General features: G+C 44.7%; 1 protein-coding gene across 1 annotated transcript in view; it reads left to right on the forward strand.

Annotated features, from left to right (window-relative positions):
• Positions 1-23,880, forward strand: part of greb1 (growth regulating estrogen receptor binding 1) — a 375,097-nt gene that overhangs the window by 331,674 nt on the left and 19,543 nt on the right. Inside the window, exons 25-29 of the mRNA XM_068017603.1 lie at positions 6,953-7,105; positions 9,032-9,174; positions 13,028-13,189; positions 15,026-15,230; positions 23,178-23,352. Of these exons, the coding sequence (XP_067873704.1) occupies positions 6,953-7,105; positions 9,032-9,174; positions 13,028-13,189; positions 15,026-15,230; positions 23,178-23,352 (838 nt within the window). The remainder of the gene's footprint in view (positions 1-6,952; positions 7,106-9,031; positions 9,175-13,027; positions 13,190-15,025; positions 15,231-23,177; positions 23,353-23,880) is intronic.

Genomic DNA, 23,880 nt, shown 5'->3' on the forward strand with positions numbered 1-23,880 from the left:
CCCACGCAGACACAGGGAGAACTTGCAAACTCCACACAGGCAGTACCCAGAATTGAACCCGGGTTGCTGGAGCTGTGAGGCTGCGGTGCTAACCACTGTGCCACTGTGCCGCCCATGCTTCAGTTGCAGACATGTCTGTATTCAATCACACACAACCACAAGAAAACCTGTATTGAAATCTTGCTCTTTTTTGATTGGGAACAATTTGGCTTCCCACTTCCAATTTCTCTCATTTGTCTGTGGGTAAAATCCAGGATGGCAGCCCCAAAATTTCTGTTACGACCAGGTGAGAAATGTGTCTAGGGGTCCCTCTCAGCCTTCACCTGGTCTTACTGTAACAGGGTTTAATTTTAAACACATCGTGTTTTTTGCTCCCCCTTGGTGAATCCTTCTTCACCGCTTTCCAATTGTAAGGCAAAGAAACCAGCACAAACGGGTTTTCTTAGGTTAAAGAAGAAAGATTGAAATTTATTAAACTTGAACTTAAACTCTAATTCAGTTGACGCCTACGGATACATGACATGCACACGTTCGTGTGCATACGCGATACTCATACAAATAGAGACAGAAAAGAGTATAAGAAAAATAAAGTGGAAAGGTTTGCGACAATGTGTGAAGAGTTTTTGTTACGGTTCTTCGAGCTCACTGTAGAGTCATTGATTGTAAGTAGATCTTGCATTTCAGTGGGGACAAGTATTCTTAAACCTTGTTTGCTGTAGGAGACTTTTTTCTCTTGGGGTTCCTGTGTCTTCAGTGGATTCAGAGGCTTGTGAGAAAGAGATGGGAGCAGACAGGAGAGATCTTCTCAGTTCCGGTGCAAACAGACTTTGAGTTCAAACTGTTTGTACAATTCAGAAAAACCCAGGCTGCCAAGCAGATTAGTCATGTGCCTAACTGGTCTGACCATGTCTTGGATTGTATCACCTTTGCAGTCTCTGGAATGCTCCTCTTACACATAATACCTGGTGATCAAGGTCCATTGTGGGTTGAATGTGTCAGGGAATGGTCCTTTGTCCTTCCAAGCACTGTCTGTTAATATGCAAATATCTTTTCCAGCCACGGCTGATCTGTTTAACATGTCATTTCTTCATTCCAGTAATAGTTTAAAATCAATGTTCATAACAAAATTAATATGCCTCGTTCTTGGCAGGTGGGAGCCTAGCATGACAATATGTTCATTCATGGGATATGGGCATTACTGGCAAGGCCAGCATTTATTGTCCTTTCCTAATCGCCCTTGAGAAGGTAATGGTAAGCCACCTCCTTGAACCACTGCAGCCTGCATGGTTCAGGTTCTGTTACTGTGCTGTTAGGTAGAGTGTTCCAGGATTTTGACCCAGTGAAGATGAAGGAAGGGCAATATTATTACGTCAGGATGGTGTGCAACTTGCAGGGAAACTTGCAGGTGGTGGTTTTCCCCTGCACTTACTGTCCTTGTCCTTCTAGGTGGTACAGACTTGAGGTTTGGGAGGTGGTAGCGAAGAAGCCTTGACTAGTTGCTGCACTGCATCTTGTAGATGTTATGCACTGCAACCACTGTGTGCTGGTGGTGGATGGGCTGCCAGTCAAGCAGGTTGCTTTGTCCTGGATTGTGTTGAGCTTCCTGAGTGTTGGAGCTGCACTCGTCCAGGCAAGTGGAGAGTATTCCATCACACTCCTGAGTTGTGCCTTGTAGATGGTAGACAGGCTTTGGGGAGTCAGGAGGTGAATCGTTTACCACAGAATTCCCAACCTCTGACCTGCTTACATTACTGGAGTGTTTATGTGGTTGGTCTAGTTAAGTTACTGGTCAGTGTTAACCCCAGGATATTGTTGGTGGAGGATTCAGTGATTGTAATGCCATTAGCTGCCAAGGGGAGATGGTTAGATTCTCTCGTGTAGCAGATGGTCTTTGTCCAGTACTTGTGTGGTGTGAATGTTACTTGCCATTTATCAGCCCAGCTTAATGTTGTCCAGGTCTTACAGAATGCAGGTACAGATTGCTTCATTATCTGAGAAATTACAAATAGGACTGAATGTTGTGCAATCATCAGCGAACATCTCTGCTTCTGACCTTCTAATAGAGGGAAGGTCATTGATGAAGCAACTGAAGATGATTGGGCCTAATTCACATAATATTTAGAACATTCAACTTTGCTGAATACACAACTTATACCCACAGTAAACAAAAAAGGTAATATAGCTGGTTTTGTATAGTAATTCTTCATCTATTTACAGAATGAAATATAGACCCAAAACTCATTACAGCCCCTTATTATTCCCTGAGACAGATTTGTTCTTTATGACAAGGGAGGAGGTAGATAATTGTCGGTGCTAAGTTTCGGGTGTGAAGACAGCAAAGTGGCCACAACACGTGCCCGAAACAAACCCAATCATGAAAACGGAATTGGGATGAAGAAAGAATTTCATATGAACATATTTGGGGAACTTGTGTCCTGTGCAATGATATAACGGGCAGTAGGGAATTGACAGGCCATTTTATATAGAAAGTCAGTACAGATGGAAAACTGGCTGCTGATTCATTATCACCTGTTTTACATTGTCGCATCATGTCAAAATTACTCCCATTAAGTGTATATAATTACCTCCATTAAGTCCACAGCGTAATTTCAAAATACTGGAAACGAAGGTTTGTTACAAGGCCGTGATCTGCTTGACGGCTCAGAAGATGTGATAAAAAATGGTTAATTGAGCAATTGATAACCTTTATGTGAGACCCCAGAGTTGAAAGTTGTAGACTTGAAGACACTCTTCTGAAAAAAAAATATATACATTAGAATTAGAATTAGAACATTACAGCGCAGTACAGGCCCTTCGGCCCTCGATGTTGCGCCGACCTGTGAAACCATCTGACCTACACTATTCCATTTTCATCCATATGTCTATCCAATGATCACTTAAATGCCCTTAAAGTTGGCGAGTCTACTACTGTTGCAGGCAGGGCGTTCCACGCCCCTACTACTCTCTGAGTAAAGAAACTACCTCCAACATCTGTCCTATATCTATCACCCCTCAACTTAAAGCTATGTCCCCTCGTGTTTGCCATCACCATCTGAGGAAAAAGACTCTCACTATCCACCCTATCTAACCCTCTGATTATCTTATATGTCTCTATTAAGTCACCTCTCCTCCTCCTTCTCTCCAACGAAAACAACCTCAAGTCTCTCAGCCTTTCCTCGTAAGACCTTCCCTCCATACCAGGCAACATCCTAGTAAATCTCCTCTGCACCCTTTCCATAGCTTCCACATCCTTCCGATAATGCGGTGACCAGAACTGCACGCAATACTCCAGGTGCGGTCTCACCAGAGTTTTGTACAGCTGCAGCATGACCTCGTGGCTCCGAAACTCGATCCCCTTACTAATAAAAGCTAACACACCATATTGCTTCTTAACAGCCCTATTAACCTGGGTAGCAACCTTCAGGGATTTATGCACCTGGACACCAAGATCTCTCTGTTCATCTACACTACCAAAAATCTTCCCATTAGCCCAGTACTCTGCATTCCTGTTACTCCTTCCAAAGTGAATCACCTCGCACTTTTCCGCATTAAACTCCATTTGCCATCTCTCAGCCCAGCTCTGCAGCCTATCTATGTCCCTCTGTACCCTACAACATCCTTCGGCACTATCCACAACTCCACCGACCTTTGTGTCATCCGCAAATTTACTAACCCACCCTTCTACACCCTCTTCCACGTCATTTATAAAAATGACAAACAGCAGTGGCCCCAAAACAGATCCTTGCGGTACACCACTAGTAACTAAACTCCAGGATGAACATTTGCCATCAACCACCACCCTCTGTCTTCTTTCAGCTAGCCAATTTCTGATCCAAAGCTCTAAATCACCTTCAACCCCATACTTCCGTGTTTTCTGCAATAGCCTACCGTGGGGAACCTTATCAAACGCCTTACTGAAATCCATATACACCACATCCACTGCTTTACCCTCATCCACCTGTTTGGTCACCTTCTCGAAAAACTCAATAAGGTTTGTGAGGCACGACCTACCCTTCACAAAACCGTGCTGACTATCGCTAATGAACTTATTCTTTTCAAGATGATTATAAATCCTGTCTCTTATAACCTTTTCCAACATTTTACCCACAACCGAAGTAAGGCTCACAGGTCTATAATTACCAGGGCTGTCTCTACTCCCCTTCTTGAACAAGGGGACAACATTTGCTATCCTCTAGTCTTCCGGCACTATTCCTGTCGACAATGACGACATAAAAATCAAGGACAAAGGCTCTGCAATCTCCTCCCTAGCTTCCCAGAGAATCCTAGGATAAATCCCATCTGGCCCAGGGGACTTATCTATTTTCACACTTTCCAAAATTGCTAACACCTCCTCCTTGTGAACCTCAATCCCATCTAGCCTAGTAGTCTGAATCTCAGTATTCTCCTCGACAACATTTTCTTTCTCTACTGTAAATACTGACGAAAAATATTCATTTAACGCTTCCCCTATCTCCTCTGATTCCACACACAACTTCCCACTACTATCCTTGATTGGCCCTAATCTAACTCTAGTCATTCTTTTATTCCTGATATACCTATAGAAAGCCTTAGGGTTTTCCTTGATCCTATCCGCCAATGACTTCTCGTGTCCTCTCCTTCCTCTTCTTAGCTCTCCCTTTAGATCCTTCCTGGCTAGCTTGTAACTCTCAAGCGCCCTAACTGAGCCTTCACGTCTCATCCTAACATAAGCCGCCTTCTTCCTCTTGACAAGTGCTTCAACTTCTTTAGTAAACCACGGCTCCCTCGCTCGACAACTTCCTCCCTGCCTGACAGGTACATACTTATCAAGGACACGCAGTAGCTGCTCCTTGAATAAGCTCCACATTTCGATTGTTCCCATCCCCTGCAGTTTCCTTCCCCATCCTACGCATCCTAAATCTTGCCTAATCGCATCGTAATTTCCTTTCCCCCAGCTATAATTTTTGCCCTGCGGTATATACCTGTCCCTACCCATCGCTAAGGTAAACCTAACCGAATTGTGATCACTATCACCAAAGTGCTCACCTACATCTAAATCTAACACCTGGCCGGGTTCATTACCCAGTACCAAATCCAATGTGGCATCGCCCCTGGTTGGCCTGTCTACATACTGTGTCAGAAAACCCTCCTGCACACACTGGACAAAAACTGACCCATCTAAAGTACTCGAACTTTAGTATTTCCAGTCGATATTTGGAAAGTTAAAGTCCCCCATAACAACTACCCTGTTACTCTCGCCCCTGTCGAGAATCATCTTCGCTATCCTTTCCTCTACATCTCTGGAACTATTCGGAGGTCTATAAAAGACTCCCAACAGGGTGACCTCACCTCTCCTGTTTCTAACCTCGGCCCATACTACCTCAGTAGACGAGTCCTCAAACGTCCTTTCTGTCGCTGTAATACTCTCCTTGATTAACAATGCCACACCCCCCCCCTCTGTTACCATCTTCTCTGTTCTCACTGAAACATCTAAATCCCGGAACCTGCAACATCCATTCCTGCCCCTGCTCTACCCATGTCTCCGAAATGGCCACTACATCGAGATCCCAGGTACCAACCCATGCTGCAAGCTCACCCACCTTATTCCGGATGCTCCTTGTGTTGAAGTAGACACACTTTAAACCAGGTTCTTGCTTGCCAGTGCCCTCTTGTGTCCTTGTAACCTTATCCCTGACCTCACTACTCTCAACATCCTGTACACTGGCACTACAATTTAGGTTCCCAGTCCCCTGCTGAATTAGTTTAAACCCCCCCCGAAGAGCACTAGCAAATCTCCCCCCCGGGATATTGGTACCCCTCTGGTTCAGGTGAAGACCATCCTGTTTGTAGAGGTCCCACCTACCCCAGAAAGAACCCCAATTATCCAGGAAACCAAAACCCTCCCTCCTGCACCATCCCTGCAGCCACGTGTTCAACTCCTCTCTCTCCCTATTCCTCGCTTCGCTATCACGTGGCACGGGCAACAACCCAGAGATAACAACTCTGTTTGTTCTCGCTCTAAGCTTCCACCCTAGCTCCCTGAATTTCTGTCTTAAATCCCCATCTCTCTTCCTACCTATGTCGTTGGTGCCTATGTGGACCACGACTTGGGGCCGCTCCCCCTCCCCATTAAGGATCCCAAAAACACGATCCGAGACATCTCGAACCCTGGCACCTGGGAGGCAACATACCAACCGTGAGTCTCTCTCGTTCCCACAGAACCTCCTATCTGTTCCCCTAATTATGGAGTCCCCAATGACTAATGCTCTGCTCCTCTTCCCACTTCCCTTCTGAGCAACAGGGACAGACTCTGTGCAAGATACCTGTACCCCATTGCTTACCCCGGTAATATATATATATATATGTCTATAAATGCTAAGTTCTGTGAATGGTTTTATTCTGTTAAGAGGCTGTTATCTTTTTCATCATGGCAGTTGTTAACAGCGCCTTGCTCTAGTTTGTCGATGCATAGTGAAACTAATCAATGGTGGACATTATAACAAGCTATCCTTGAATGATTACAGGAGATATTTATAACTGGAAGATATCAGGCTATAATTTGGTGTATGATGTCAATAGACTCCTCAGTTATATTACCATCTTGTAGCTCGCCATCATCCACCTATTATGCCAGATTTTAAGCTTCCATACTTCCTCTGTTAATTTCTCTAACTAATAAGGATATAACGGCCATTTTAAACCCAAAAAGATCATAAATTACTAACTTATTGGGGAATAATGTTGAAGTTATCAACTTGTCAGGAGATAATGCTGGGCTTGTTCTGCTAACCTAGGTGGTTTTAATATGAATTGAGGGAATCACAATAATACTTCCTTTAATCAGATTTTCTTTTGGTTTTATGATGCTGGACATTAACACAAAGAAGATTATATCTTGTGACTGGAAATGCATAGCAACAGAATTGAATGGATGAACACAAAATCTTATCTTTATTTCCATTTGATCTTTTAGAAGCCAAAGAAGATTCTGCCCTACAACAGAAAGCGATCTTACTGTGGCCTGATTTGGAGAGCTTCAGTAAATTGTTATTTGACTACACTGTTCATGATCCAAAGTATGAAGATGCAAGTCCAGTTTATTCAAGGGACCTTGCAAGCAACAAAGGTTAATCATTTCACTATATTTTAAATTCTGCCAAAGTATAACCAGAAAAAAATTGTTCCGTATTGAGAAACTAAAGGTGGGACCAAAGGCCACTATTTGGTGAGTGGCAAGGGCTCTGTGCACAAAACATTTAAATGATTTGAAAATAAATTGTGGACTGAATTCTGTGCTGTTAAGTGAGGGTAACACTGGGGGTGAGAACTGTACATCTGCTGGAATAATTTTATTTCTTTTTGGTTAGCTTGTTAAAAAGATATTTTGAAGGAAGATGGCTTAGCAAGTGACTTAAAAATGAATTGCATTTCATAGTAGGATCCTGGTACCTACATGCACTTATCACAAGGCAAGTTCCAGCTTTGGGTTGTGGGGTGTGGTTGAAGGTGGAAATGAGGTAGGAGTTGGTGCTACTCTGTTGAGTTATGTAATTGGACTGTTTAGCCTCCATGAATCACTTCAGGGCTGTTACCACCACTTCTCAGGACCTACTACAACCTCCTCCATTGTAGCCCTGGAAAGTGGCAGTAACATTGGTAGATGGGCAGGTGGCCATGTCTCCACTGCCATTTACATCCAACAAACAGGCAAGGAGAGACCAACAGGGGTCCTATCATGGGGAGGGTGAGAAATACAGCATCAGTGCTAGATTGCAGGACTGGACTATTGTTTAGGTGCAGCCATGGCACAGTCTCATAAACTCATTCCAAGATATGGAATAAATAGGAGGACCATGACGTGCAAACCACAGCTTCTGGTCAGCAAAATTTACATCAAAAAATTCTTATACTGAATCAGAAGTTCGCACAATAAAAATCCCACCCATTAAGTTGATCATCTGGGCCTCTCGTGTGTTACAGTTGACCTGCCCTTTAAGTACTGGAACTTTCTCTAAGTTTCTTAATCTCACCCAATAGAGCACCTCTACCAGGGTCAAAGATTTCCCTCTCCAAGCTGATGTGGGCCTGTTGGAAAATCATGCACTATCTGGTGCCAGGAGAGGAATATCGGCCTTATGGAGTCCTAAACACAAGTGCATGTTCTATACTGCCTGAAATGTCTCGAACTTCGAGAGAGAGGATGTAGGCCCAGATACAGCTAGTAGGATAATATTTATTACAGGTTGAAATTACTAGTGAAAAACCAAGATTGGAAAATGCCACTCAAATGCAAGATGCAGTGGTTAGCACCGCAGCCTCACAGCTCCAGCGACCCAGGTTCAATTCTGGGTACTGCCTGTGTGGAGTTTGCAAGTTCTCCCTGTGTCTGCGTGGGTTTACTCTGGGTGCTCCGGTTTCCTCCCATAGCCAAAAGACTTGCAGGTTGATAGGTAAATTGGCCATTATAAATTGCCCCTAGTATAGGTAGGTGGTAGGGAAATATAGGGACAGGTGGGGATGTGGTAGGAATGTGGGATTAGTGTAGGATTAGTATAAATGGGTGGTTAATGGTCGGCATAGACTCGGTGGGCCGAAGGGCCTGTTTCAGTGCTGTATCTCTAAAATCTAAAAAAATCTAAAAAAAAAAATGAGGATGCAGAAAGTTAATTTTGTAAGATAAGCGTATATATTGGTACTTAACTGTGAGCTAGTAGATCCAAGGATCAGGATTATACAAAGTTAAGCTACATGGCCTAAACATCCTCTTCTCACCAATTTTCATCAGGACTTTATCTTCCTGGCCTAGTTTGGTACTACTGTAAAGTGTATTGATTGTGCCACAAATTTACATTCCCAGAGTGCAACTTTCCCTGCTAGGGGTGCATAGCCAGAATTTGAGTCAGCGGGATTGCACAGGACTGCCTTTTTATTAAACGAATACATGGAACTTTGCATCCCCACTGTACTAAGCTCCATATTGGGAGCACAAATTAGAAAAATCTATCCTTGTATGTTTCTGCCTGTTGCTTACCAAAGTTCCCTAACTTAACAGGATATAACACTAATAAGAAAGAAGATGACATCTATCTGCGACGCCATACAACACGAATGAGGTTGTCCAAGTATGCTGCCTATAATACATACCACCACTGTGAGCAGTGCCATGAATACATGGGTTTCAATCCCAGATGCCAGGTATGTGTATGGCTAGGATGGCAATTAAGCAACAGTACTGTTGTTTAGAAATTCAAAGAGTAAAGGTACATGCTATGCTTAGAGCTCATCCTTCAAATTTTCTTCTTTTGCAAAATGTCTGGTTCCATAAACAAGCTCTCGCTCTAAATGAAGCAAAAGTAAGTTGGCATAGCGTGCTCCCTTGCTTCCAGATAGTGCATATGGATGCAGCTATGTCACATGATACTTTGCAAAATTGATACGATCAGCTATTTGCTCTAACAAACTATGTTATCAGACAGGTTTGCCTCTGGTGTGCCATTTACAGGAGCAATAGTACAGGCAAGTTGCTGAACCAGTTGAGATACAGTGGTCTGAAGTCAGTTCAGGTTAAATCAAGCAAACTAGTCAAATGAAATACTTAAAAACCTTCTTTCAAAACTTCGGGGAAAACAAGTAATTTTTAGAGAATGATAGCAGTCTGATTCCTTAAGGAACAACATAATACCAACATTGCAGGATTTATCTAGTTGTAGGTGTGAGAAATCAGCATCCCTTTGGGCAGACAAAACTATATTGCTGATATGGATAATGTGTGGGACTTTTAATACTCATTAAAGTACTCTTTAAAAAAAAGTTTCTGATTTGAAGGAAAATCTGAGATTGAGGTTATCTACTTGAACGGCATCTACTGTCCACACAATCTGCAAACATAAAGGCACAATAACAACGTCTGTGATTGGACAATTTCATAAGTCTCATTGATACCTGGTTCAAGGCACCATCAATTCAATTGACCCATTTTGGATCAGCATAAGATAAACATCTTGACAGAATTACCTTGATTGTTTTCAGTGAACATTGACTCTTGACAAGTTTTGCAATCAAACTATTTGCAAATTAAAGATATGGATGGAATTTTATGCTGGCAGTGGGGGTCTCGATGTCGGGGGAAACCGACACCAGGATCGCCACGATGCCTCTTGTACAGAAGGCCCGCTGAATTTAATGCCAATCAGGCACTTAACTGGACAGCAGCAGGCTTTCCATAGGATTTAGGACCCCTTTGCCAGAAGTCTCAGCCTTGCAGAGCTGCCCGGCCAATTCAAGGTCATTCAGGGCGGGAGGGGTCTTGCAGGGGAGGGGTTTGGCAGAAACGACAGGGGGAGTGGTCCTCAGCAGACCCCTCTTTCCTGATGTCAGGTCCATCGTTCAGGCCTTTCAATGAGGAACCGCAACCCCCCACCCTCCACAGCCAGGGGGCAGACCACACAGTTTTTCGTGCCGTGCTTCCCATGTGGTGACAGGGCCGCCCACCGCATGGGTAATTGCAGTTGTGGTGGAACAGGACCTTTGATTAGGGATTAATTACCTAGTTAGGGGGCTCAATTGGCAGTGGGGTGGGAAGACCATTCACAGGCCTTCTGACCCCGGACTAAATCTTGGCAGTGGTGGGATGATGGTGGGTCCCCCCCGCCCCCGCCACCATCCCACCCAATTTTATGCTCTCCCTGCCTCCAAACCTGCCGCAGGGGAGAGCATAAAATTCTGCCCAATTTGTCTCTTCCGATGGATATTGACTTTGAAATGGATATAAAACATACATTTTAAACATGACATTTTAAAACTAAACTAAGAGACATGGTGAAAAAGAAGAAACTATGGACAAAAATTAAATTTTTGCGACAGTACTCACTTCCCCAGCCCCACTCCAGAGGTATAGTGAGTGAATACATAACTGACAGTTCTTAGTCTGAATATTGGTTTTACACTTTAAAGACTGGGATTTTTCACAAGTGTATATTTTCAGGCATTACAATGCAATATAATTCAGTGAGGTCATAAATAAATTTGAGTTAGAGAAAATCTTATTTAATTTGTCTGTATACGTATATATTCTGCTGCAGATTCTGCACGTTTCTGACACTGGTCTGTTTATTAATGGATGGAAATTAGTGGGAATTGCCTGATCTGCACTCCTAGGTCGGGATTTTACTGAGCTCCTGACATTGGGTTCCATGTTAGGGTGTGCCGGAAGATTGTTTCGGCAGTGGCCTACCACAGAGTCCGACGCCGCGAGTGCCGGGCCTGAGCTTCCCGGCAGCGGTGAGGATCCGTGGCTGCCTCCCCACTCCAAGCTTATCTTCAGGCCATGATCGTCTGAGCAGTGGCCAGCACTCTGACGCCTTCACTTTCCCATCTAGGTAAAGCACATGCCACAGTGCCGGGGAAGGGGGGAGCTTCTGATTTTTAGTGCTGGGGGTGGGGGGATGGGGTTAGATTTACAGTACTAGTGTAGGGGATGGTGGGAAGGGGTGTTCAGTTAGCGTTGAAGGCAAATGTTTTGGGGGGGAGTGGATAGGGCAAATATTGAATTTACTTGTTATTGCGGAGTGGGAAATGGGCAACAGATTTTTAATTGGTACAGTGGGAGGGGGGTATAACTTTTAAAAAATGTAAATTAGCCAGCAGAGCTGGCTACCCTTTAAAAATGGCACCAATGCCTGCGCACAGGCAGCTGATGCCATTGCTGGCATCAAAAAGCCCGCCCCCTCCATGTGATCGGAGGGGGTGGCGAGAGGGGGCCCAACTGGCACATTATCATAGGCCGCCGCGAGGAAGATCACGGCAGCATGGCAGTGCGTGGCCTGCACATGCTGCGGCGGATGCATAAAATCCAGCCCCTAGTGGGCAAGACTCCACATTAAGGCCGGAATTTTACAAAGCTCCCAACGTAAGGCTCCGCGGGGTGGGGTGGGTGGTGGAAGATCTTCTGGATGGCGGCTGGCACTCACGCTCCTTCACTTTCCTGTCTGGGGAAAGTAGATGCTACAGTGGTGGGGAAGGGGGGAACGTAAGATTTTTAGTGCGGGTGAGAAATGGGGTCAAATTTACATCATTTATATCGGGGATGGTGGGAAGGGATGATCTATGCACTTTGTTCAGTTTTGGGGGGGGCGGGGGAAGGTCAAGTGTGGAAGGTAAGTGCTTTGTAAAGGGTGAGGGCAAATAATGAATTTTTTGTTACTGCGGGGTGGGAAAGGGAGGCAGATTTTTAACAGTACAGTGTGGGGGGGGGGGGGGGGGTTATAACTTTAATAATTTAAATTAGCTGGCAGGGTTTTAAAAATGGCTCGAGTGCCTGTGCGCAGGCAGCTGATACCATTGCTGGTGTCGGAGAGCCCGCCCGCTCCACGTGATTATGGGGTGAGTGGATGGGGGGCGGCCCGACCAGCACACTATTGTGGGCTGCCACGAGGATGATCATGGTGGCGCGCGGGCCACCATTTTTTTCGCCCGCTGCCGGGAGTAGCCTGGGTGCATAAAATCCAGCCCTAGGAGTGTGCATTCAGAAAATTGGCCTAGTATATATCTGATTTATTTCTACATTTACTTAACCAGTGTCTGGGTGGTTAGTGATAGATGTAATTACAGACGTAATTGGTGTGTGAATAGAGTAAAAGAGAAGGAAAATATATACACACAATATATATACAAGACTTTTTCCAAAAATCAGTGAATTAGCTTAAGTCAGCTCAGACAACTATAAAGGTCATGATTGCAGCGTGTTGCACTCAAAGTGGCTGACACCTAATCGTGAGATCTGACATGATGTGCTCATATCTAGCAAATAAAACATTATAAACTGGTATAGGTATAAGATACAGTGCCACATAATTTTGTACTGTGCACTGTGTAAACACCTGTAAAGAAATCGACACTTTTTTGATTCTTAATGTTCAGATAGAAACTCTCATTTAATTATTTTTGCAGTTGTTCAGAAAGACACATACAGCGCGATCAAGAAAATGTTTCTTCTGCATGGCAAAATGTACTAAGAACTAATTTCAATTTTTTGTTTGTTTTCTGTTAGCCATATGATTCCACACTCCATGCCTTCACCTTTTCCTGCTCAATGCTGGGAGAGGAAATCCAGCTCCACTTTATTATTCCCAAATCAAAGGAACATAATTTTATTTTCAGTCAACCTGGAGGCCAGCTGGAAAGTATGAGGTTGCCACTTGTTACTGACAAGGTGGGAAAATATCACGGGATTTTCACATAAAACTACAATTTTACTGCCATTTATGATGAAGGGCTGGCTGATCTAACAGGAAGAGTTCAACATTTTTACAATTTACTACCTTTTACTAACATTTGCAGGCACTTGAATAAATATGCTTTGGCTTCTGTAGACGAGACTGAAAGTAATGACTGTGGATTGAGGTGAATTAAGCAATGTTTTTCACAGAACAACTTAAAAGTAAAGTGTAATGACTTTGTTTTCCACTGTTGTGTCGGGGCAAATGCTATCTCCCCGTAGGATAGGTAAATATAATTTAGTCCTGTGGCGGTTTTAACTCTGCCTTCAGATGGTTGGGTTCATCTCTAGTTTTCTGCAAGAACCAGGAATTTATTTGTGGAGAAGGGATGGGCCAGCAAAGAACAAAATGGGAAGGCACAGTTAATGACTGACAAGAAAACTTTTTCTGTTCCAGTCATAACAAAGCTCAATTGAAATGGATATTAGCTGTATTTCCAATTTTTCAGTGGAACAGAAAAGCAGAAATGGGCTCTTTACGCAGTCAGATTGGAATCCTATAAATCTGGGGATTTTTTTAAAAAAGACCTTTACATTGAGAGAAATGTTCAATGTCATTAAAACTGATTTTCATTAAAATTAAGTCTCAGTTCTTCCTATGGGAAACACCTGGGAGCAGCTGATATACTTGCATATCATTACCACAAGATATCTGCCATTATTTCACCATTTCTGGGAAATGACTTACTTTTCTTTCTCTACCTTTCCTCCACACCCTTCCACATACAAATTGAAAGCAGATTGATAAAGTGAGATTTTAAGTACAGGAATACTTATCAACAAAAATAAAACAGACCTTTCCTGTAGCAGGTTAAACTTCTCTGCTGTTGTTTACTTCTGTTAATTATTTCACAGTTTTTCACAGTACCAATTAAATCTAAACTAAATTCCAAACCTGAAATGGCTCATTTTTATTTATATTTATTTGAAAGTACCTGAATTTTGTTCAACTTCGGGGTTAGGTTGCCTAATCATTTAAATATTGGAACTCCAAAAACAGAGTGGGGAAAAGAAAATCTCTTTGCAGATGCATGTCATCATTTGACCAGCTTATTGTCAATTTCACAATATTGTAAGCAGCATACATTGCTCTTAGCTGTGCCCCAGTTGCAATGGCTGGTATTAGTGTATATATGAATATGGGGGAAGGGAGGGGTAAAAGAAATATATTTCTTATTAGGCAAGTGTGAATGTGGAGAGGGAAAGTATCTAACTTCAGTCAGTCTAGTGGTGAAATGTGTGCCAATATGGTATTAATGGTCAGTTCAGTGGTCCACTGGAAGAAGATGGGTGGATTCTGCAATTGGATCACTGGATGTGTAGAGATAAAAAGAAATGAGTCTCTGGTGATGTTCTATGGAGCAAGTGACTGTAACATAGTCGAAAGGAACAAAGTTATAGAGTATGTGGACATCATCCCTGGTGATGTTGGTGGGACAGTTGATCTAGTAATGTGTGTGTGTCGTGTTTCTGAAGGTGCAGTGACGAGTGTGTAGCTGTTTCGCTTGACCTGAAAACATGAGAATAGATGCAAGAACAAGCTTCAGAAACTTTCCAGATTTGCGCGATTGTGAAGTTGAATTCAGTAGAAAATTTTATTCTTGCTGCTACTAATCAGCTGCACAAGGTCTACAACAAAGTTTAAAAACATCCTTTACTGCTTTTAAATGCTAATTTCATATCTCTTAGCACATTCCAGTAGTTTAATATTCCTGCAATTAAACTTATTGAATTACAGCATGACAATTTAAAACATCTGCTTTGTCCCAGAATTCAGACTGGATAAAGAGCCCAGTCTTTACACCTACAACTGGACGTCATGAACACGGTCTCTTCAATCTATATCACGCTATGGATGGTGCTAGCCATTTGCATGTGCTCGTTATCAAAGAGTATGAGATGGCAGTGTATAAGAAATATTGGCCAAACCACATTATGCTAGTCCTGCCCAGCATCTTCAACAACTCTGGAGTTGGTATGTTTTAAAAGTAATTCATGTGAATTCCTTTTGCATTAGTTTAGACATTGCTGTAAAATCACAGCTGGTAAAACGCTCTTTCAATCAAGCTTCTCATTATCAATTTTGTAATGCATTTGTTGGATAAAGTTCTGTTCATTCCTGAGTCCCATCTGGAGTAAAGCTTGTTATGCAGTGTTATTGGTTCTTTGGTAGCCCAGACTCAAATAGGTTGGGCCAGAATTTTAAAGAAATATATATTCCAGGAATAGGTCACAAATCGTGGTCGTGTACCTTCCCTTATAAGAATGTTCATGCAGTTAAAAATTAATTAAGTGCACTTTATATAATTATAGATGGTTTTATTATTGCTACAGTTCAGCTATGTGGAATGGTCATTGGACTAATACCTCAGGCAAATCATATAAAATACATTTCTACTTTTCACTGTATTTTGTGGATGTTTATAAGGGAATGGCCTAAAAATGTCACTCCTTTTGTGAACTTAATATTTTTGTGCCCGTCAAATCATAAGGTCTCATTGTAATTACCAGTGGTACACCAATATTAACAATTTAAGTCAAAAACAAATTGGACATGGCATAAAGTACTCGTAATCAGGATCTATTTCAATTAGTTTCAACACAATGAAATAAAATTACGTGAATAAAAACATTGTATATTTTATCACTTAAAGTCCAACTTTGGAAACATAAAATAATCTTGTTAATCATCAGCAAACAACACTAGACTTTTTTATTAAATTAATTTGAGCAAGTTCTGATGGTCCCGACTCAGTGACTTCACTCTACTGGTGTCTAAGTACTAAATATTAAACAATATTTTTCTAAGAGGTTATAATTGGCTTATGAACATGTGGTCAGGGATGGACAATCTAACAAAATAACATTCTGCCTTGGAGCGCTCACATTCCAAAACTATAACTAACATGTTCGGAAAGATTGAATTATGGTTCTTGTGATGTAGACTAAGCATGTTTGAAGGTAAGCACCTCCAAAGAAGAAAAAATACTTTAAGTTTGTGGAGAAAATGCTTTGGTAGTTATTCTGTAGTTAAAAGTGCCAGGAAATACATCTGAGAGGAAGGGAAAAACAGCTTCTTAATAATATAGGGCTGGATTTTATTTCAGTGACCGGGATCCCGGCGCTGGAGTAGGGGAGACCCAGGCTTGGCCCTCCGTCGGACCTCTGTTGGTATCACACGGCGGGCAGCCAATTAGCTGCCCGCTGCCAGGGCTGCTGTTCCTTTAAGGGACAAGCTCCCGCCTCCAGAGCTGCTGGCCAATCGGAGGGCTGGCAGCTCTGCAGTACTGGCAATGCCACTGGGAGTGGTGGCCACTGCTGGTACTACAGGAGGCCCTGCAGAGAAGACTGGAGGAGACCCTGGAAGAGGTAAGTTGGGTCGCAGTTGTCAGGGCCATTCAGGCAGGCCCTGGCAACTTAGTTGGGGGGAGAGGGAGGGTGGTGGTGCAGTTGGCAAGGGCAGGGGGGACCTTCCCAGAGGGGCCACCATTGTTGCCCAGGGGCCCCCCTGTGGGCCCTGGATTGTTCCAAAAGGACTGACGACTGACCACCGCCACCCCCTGACCCTGCTAGGAGGCCACCAGGTTTTACTTGGTGGTGACTCTCCGCAGTGGCGGACCCCTCTGCCTTCAATAAAATTGAAGTGGAGCTGGGAAGAGGCCCTTAAGTGGCAATTATTGGCTGTCCTTAGCTTTCCATGCTCCAGACAAAACGTGAGGGCACCCAGGTGAAGTCGGGAATGGTGCCCCCCTACCATTTTGTTTGCCCCCCCCCCCCCACCTCCATGTCCGTCCAAGGGCAGCGCAAAATCCTTCCCATTGTATTATTTTGTAAGTTGGAACATTCCTGTTATAGTTTAGTTTAGAGATACAGCACTGAAACAGGCCATTCGGCCCACCGAGTCTGTGCCGACCATCAACCACCCATTTATACTAATCCTACACTAATCCCATATTCATACCACACCCCCACCTGTCCCTATATTTCCCTACCACCTACCTATACTAGGGGCAATTTATAATGGCCAATTTACCTACCAACCTGCAAGTCTTTTGGCTTGTGGGAGGAAACCGGAGCACCCGGAGAAAACCCACGCAGACACAGGGAGAACTTGCAAACTCCACACAGGCAGTACCCAGAATTGAACCCGGGTCGCTGGAGCTGTGAGGCTGCGGTGCTAACCACTGCGCCACTGTGCCGCCCTTTTGTTGCCCTTGAATAGCCAGTGTTATAAGACCTCGAGGTGGGAAGACAGTACTGTGGTGGGGGTGGCAATGGCAGTTACCCAGGCCGGAATTTTACCGTAATCACTGGCTCCGGCACGGGTGGAACTTAAACGGATGCGGCCTCCGTTCCCGCGTTGTGTCTCCTATCCACCGGCATCACGCGCAGGGCAGCCAATTAGCGGCCCCGCGGCGTAACTGAGACCTGAATCAGCTGGTGCGGGCGGGAAGATGTACATAATTGGGGGCGAAGCCACATCCGGGAATGTCTGACGTAAACCCTTGAAAAATGTTTACCTCAATGAAATTGACCAGGTACTCATTCATTGTTTAAAAATCAGCAGTCGTAGTTGTGGTTCACTGAGAGGCTACAGTTCTGTTAGTGCAGAAGGAGTTAGAGATTTAAACACAGGTGGAGGAAGTCATGGAGGGGAGAAGCACTCGCTCAGCCCCTCGTTTTTCAGATGATTCACTACAGGCCCACCTTCAGGCGGTTGAGGAGAGGCGTGATATCCTCTTCAACCCTGATGGTAGAAGGCGACCGTCAACAGTGACAAAGAGGGCTTGGCTGGAGGTTGCGGAGGAGGTCAGCAGCCGTGGCGTCGTTCGGCGCACATGGATACAGTGCCGCAAGCGCCTCAATGACCTGCTTCGCTCTGCTCGGGTAAGGGGCATTCCTCATTCATCTAATCGTTATTTTGTCAAGGGAGGGTGTGTTTGTATTCATGATGCAATGTGGAACCCCTGCATGATCATTGCCTGGCTGCCTCCTTGAATTGGGATGCAAGATGGGCATATGTGAGATGAACGTTAAGGAGGGATTGATGAGGGCACGCTCAGCAATGGCACAGCAGTTAAAAGCCACATCAACCCATTTGGGTGATTGTGTGAAATGCACACAAAAATGTTTGACCTAATTTTTTTCTTTCATTAGGAAAAGAGGGCACACAACGCCCGAGAGAGGTCCCGGACAGGTGGTGGCGTGGCCTGTCCAGCATTCCTCAGTAGAATGGAGGAGGACGCATTGATGATAGGGCAGGAAGGAGGACAAGCCGTAGCAGATGGCGAGGCCAGTGGACATGGCCATGATCATGAGTGATCCAGAAAGTGGTGTATTAGCGCATTTCGGGGGGGAGGGGGCAGGGTGGGGGAGGTTGATGGACCAATGTTGTTATGAGTTACTAATGAACATAATTAAGCCCTCAAAAGTCCCATCAGACTGATGTGACTATAATGGATTCAAATACATGTTCTCCACTCTGGCTTTCTGATCAAACTGATCAATATGATTTTCCCAGCAGGTGACCGACTGCATGGAACAGGAAGCGTCTCAGTTGTACCACCATCCACCTCTGAGATTGAGGAGGGCACCTCAGAGGTCGCACCGTCACATCCTTGCAACGCACCAAGCACCAGCGCAGATACAGACACCTCGGTTGGGATTTGCGTGTCCGTGGATTCGATTTCACATCCAGGTGTCGGCACAGCACAGGTGCCAGGCCAGCCACCGGAGGCAGAATCAGCCGATGCCTCACACAATCGGAGGAGTGTGGGAGGCCAGGCCAGTGCAGAGCAGCAAGCTGATGACATGCCTTTGAGAACATCCATTCGGCGGGAGATGTTGCAAGTGCAGCAAGCGGTTCTTCAAAATCTGGCGGAGCTGCCTGAGACAATGCGCGGAATTAATCAAACTCTGGCTACATCCATCCAGAGTATGATTTCTGCTCACTCTCAGGCAATTGAACATCTGGCTTCCCCCATTGACAGATTGGCGGCTGCAGTGGAAGGGCCAGTTCTGGATGCACTTCGTGACGTCAGATCGATTGTGGCCTCCCTGGACCAGAGCATCAGAGAGCAGAATCTGATGCGCTGGCGCCAGGTCGAGGCCGCTCATCCCTCTGATGTCACCATTGAGGATCGTCAGAGCCTCACGAGGGCACAGGGGCAGCAGATCGCATATGGGAGCTCCTCTGAGGGCGCCTCTGATGCATCCTCCAGCTCCTTGCTCCCTCTGCCAGGGACATGTGATCAGCGAAATCCCAGGGTGTTCCAGGGTACTCATGAGATTTCTCAGGAGAACCCTGAGATGCCGGGGCCCTCATGGTCGCAAGCAAGCAGAGGACATCCGCCAAAGTCATCACAAGCAGGGCAGCAAACAGTTCAGCCACCTGCCTCTGGTGTGTCTGGTAGCGAGGGATCATGCACCCGAAAGAGCACTCGGAAAAGATTTAAGAAATCACTTTAACATCACTAATGGTTCACAGGGTGAATTGAAAGGATTTTTATTTGAATGTGTTATAAAATATTGTAATAAAATCGGGTTCTCTGAGATTTTGTCATGGCTTTCCTGAAGTCAATTCCAAAATCGTTGCATAACAAAAGTAGTTCAACATGTGATGTCTCACACCTGGGTGGCGTTCCTCATGATGTGAAGGATTGCACTGTTGCATTCTCTCTCCCCGTGAAGGTGTGAATTTGCCCTTTCAGAGCCTCACAATTAGTCTTGTCATACGGTAATCCCAATTGTGCGAAAATTTACAGACTCCCAATGGAAACGTCTGCCTCTTAAAGACACCCTTGTCTATCAAGCACTTAAATTCAAATTAAATTCAGCTTCCTCTCCATGACCAGCTTCATCCTCAGAAACGTCATTGTCATCTGATGACACATCGCGATGACACTGATCCTTCTCCAGTGCCTCTCCATTTTCAGTCGCCAGGTTATGCAAGGCACAGCAGACGACTGTGGTCACTGTGGTGGCCGCATGGCTCTCACTGTATCGTTCCTCCGCATGACCCCTTGGATTCCTCACTGGTGTCATGAGCCATGACTTCAGAGGATAACCCCCTGTCGCCAAGTTTCCATTCCTCCATTCTGTCTGGAGGCCTGAAAAGTGCAGTACGTGGGAGTTTCGGAGAATGAAGACATCATGACAAATCCCAGGGTAACGTGCACACACCTGCATGATTCTCTGACGATGATCACAGACGAGCTGAACGTTCATTGAATGGTACCTCTTGCGGTTAATCAATGCCCCCAACTGACCTGCTGGGGCTCTGAAGACCACATGAGTACAGTCAATCAGGCCCTGTTCCATTGGAAACCCAGATATAGTGCTGAAGCCTCTGGCTCTCTCAGCCTCACAAGTCTTGTCTGCCTTGAACGTGATGAATTGGTTACCACGTTGGAACAATGCATCAGTCACAACCTTGATGCAGTGGTGTGCTGCTGCTTGTGAGACTCCGCACAAATCTGCTGCTGAGGCTTGGAATGAGCCAGACGCATAGAAGTTAAGAGCTATTGTAACCTATACAGCGTCCGGCATTGGATGGCCTCCTGTACAGTTTGAGGAAACATCCACTGCCAACATCTCACAAAGAGATGTGACAGTCGCAGTCGTCGTCTGCACTGACGATCTGACAGCTGCAGGTAGCTCAGACGCAGCCGGTATGCCCCTCCTGGTGGGTAGGCACGTATCCTGACGTATTTGCTAACTGGCGACTCTGCCACCTGCTCTCCCTCCCACATCACGATGGTGCACTGGGTCAGCTTGTTGCACGTTCCCCTGCACATTTGTCCTTCTGTCCCTCATAGGGGCAAGGTCCCTCCTCATCTGATGATCCACCTCCACATTGAACAATTCCCATTGCTGTACTACTCACCAGATGCTCTGACCACAGGTATTAGCTTACAGCAGTTAGGACTGGCTCACGAGATCCCCTTCCTTTCACCACATAAATCAAAGTTGATGGGTCCCCATCAGCAGTGCAGAACATTCAGATTAATCCTTTAGCACTAGTTGCAAGTCACACACCTTGTCAGGATATACAAATAGCATTAGAATTATTTCAGAGTAAAACTGAAAATTGTACTTCCAACTCCCTCCTGAATCAATGCCTGCCGCCCTTCTGTAGCTGCCGGCTGGCCGACACGCCCCACGAGCTGATTTACGGACGTTAAATCAGACCTCATACGTAAAATTGTAGTCAATTGCTTTTGTAAACAACCTCAATTACCTTTCAATTACTTGTATACGGGCGGAGAGTGCAGACTCGCTCACGCCCGATTTCCGACGTTGGTAAAATGACGTCTGCGCGTAATGATGCCAGGGACACGGCCCGACGTCATCGCGCTTGATTTTACCATCCAGACGCCTCCGAAGAGACACATTTAATGCCGGTAAAATTGCAGCCCCAGTGTCTGGTAGTGGGCTTGAATCTGCTTCTGGCCCCATAAAAGCCACTGTAAAAATCTTTTGGGAGTGTTTTCCATCATCTTCAGTGCTCCCTTTTAAGGACCTCTGTTTAGACCACTTAATGCTTGATACGTTTGGCACACGCTCTGTCCATTAATACGTAAAAATTTCTGTTGAGGTCCTACAAGCAGTACAGGACCCTGTTTTATATATTCCAATATGACTCCCACCTTGTTATCTTAAAGAAATATGAAGCACTTTAAAGAAACTGCTTTGTACTACAAACTCAAAGTCTTGAATATCTAGCAGAAGTTATGTTTTATGTAGAAGTAGCCTAGTGGTTATTGTAAGGAACGAGCAGCCCAGAGGTGGTGAATTCTATAAATCTAGCACCAGAAGAAGTGATAATGAAATCAACTGGTTTGTTTTAAAAAGCCATCTGGCTCACTAATGTCCTTCACCCCAACCCAATCTGAAGCTCAATTTTATTCGGGTGCCACGCTCCGTGGCAGCGCCCTTTGAACTCGGCGGAGTGCTTGCATTCAGCAGCTGCCGCAGAGCCCCCGTGATATTTCGCATGGGGGCTCATTTAAATAATGGGGGTGGAACGCCCGCCCCCGATGACATGTAGCGGCTGCATCCCCAGCAGTGGTGTCTGGTGCCACCGCACAGGCGCTGGCATCATTTTTAGAGGGCTTTAAGCCCTTAGAATTACTTCATATTTTTACACGGGCAGCAGTATGAAATTTTTATTAAACAATAAAAAAAAAATAAGCGGATGGCCCTTCCCCAACCCCCCAATGGTCATTCCAATGCCCGAAATAACCAACACATTCCTTTTTCCCTACCCGAATTTTACCCCCAAACTTGTAACATTTGGCCTATAACCCCTTCCCAACATCCCCACATCCAATAAAAATTGATTTCCCTGCTCCTCCGCCCCTCCTGCCCTGAAATTTTTATTAGTCCCCCCCTCCCCACCAGGTTCTCTCCTCAGAACTCCGTGCAGAGTTCCGAAGATGCACGAAGGCCAAACGGTGGCCGTAACATCGGCGTGGGATGACCGGTAAGTTAATTTGAATATAATTACTGTTGATTTAAATATGCAGATGAGAGGCCCGCCGCCAAGTGGCAGGGGGACCGCACCGAGGTCTTCCTACCGTCGGTAATATGCGGCGGGCCCTTCTCGACGTCGCAGGTCGAGGCGGGCCTCTCCCCGTAACATTTTACTGGCCCCCGCGCCGCAACCCACGGCATCGAGGGGCCGGTAAAATTCAGCCCCTGGCCTACATTGTTTGTACTGGGAAATGAGTTGTTTCGCCAAATTAGCAGGAAACACAGCCCAGCACTGATGAATGACCCTGGTGTGCCAGCTTGGGAGGTTACAAAGAGTAGCCAGTTAAAGTGCAATACAACTTGTACAGATTTTCTTCATACTGCACTGCAGGATTTTATCTCAGCAGATTCATTCATCTGATTAGCAATTCTCTTCATTACGTTTTAGGTGCAGCTCATTTTTTGATCAAAGAGCTGTCCTATCATAATTTGGAACTGGAACGTAATCGCCAAGAAGAGCTTGGATCTAAACCCCAAGATGTGTGGCCGTTTATTGTCATTGCAGATGACTCTTGTGTGATGTGGAACAGTCTTAATACTGAAGGCTGTAAGAACTCTACCAGGTAATCAAAGCATTCACACTTCAAAACTGGTCATCTTCACTGATGTTGAGAATTTAAACAGACCTCATTAGTTTGTAGCTTTGCTGTGACTATATCCAGTTATGCAGTCTTATAAGTGTTCCTACATCTGCCACTCAAAGTAAACTTGTCATTAATTTTCAGCAAGTAAAGCTGGTCCTAGATCTACTAAAAGTTTGAAATGTTAATCATTTCAATAACACTGAAGGAACCATTTCTCCTGTCTTTGTTAATACATCTATCATACAGGAAATTACAATTAGGTAAAGATGACAAGTTAGTGGAAACCAAAAAATCAAAACCATTTCTCCAGTTCACATCACTTTGCCTTAAATGAGTGCAATTTAAGTGATGCGCTTTTCAATACTGCATTTGTATAAAATGCTGTTGTAACAAATAAAAACTTAAGTGCTTTCAAGGAAAACAGAATATTTATTATGGTAAACTAAAGGATAATTTATTCCAGTCATGGAATTAAAATACAGTTTATTCTATGTAAGAAACGCGGCA

This window comes from Heterodontus francisci, chromosome 3 (assembly GCF_036365525.1).
Source record: "Heterodontus francisci isolate sHetFra1 chromosome 3, sHetFra1.hap1, whole genome shotgun sequence".
Classification (NCBI taxonomy): Eukaryota; Metazoa; Chordata; class Chondrichthyes; order Heterodontiformes; family Heterodontidae; genus Heterodontus; species Heterodontus francisci.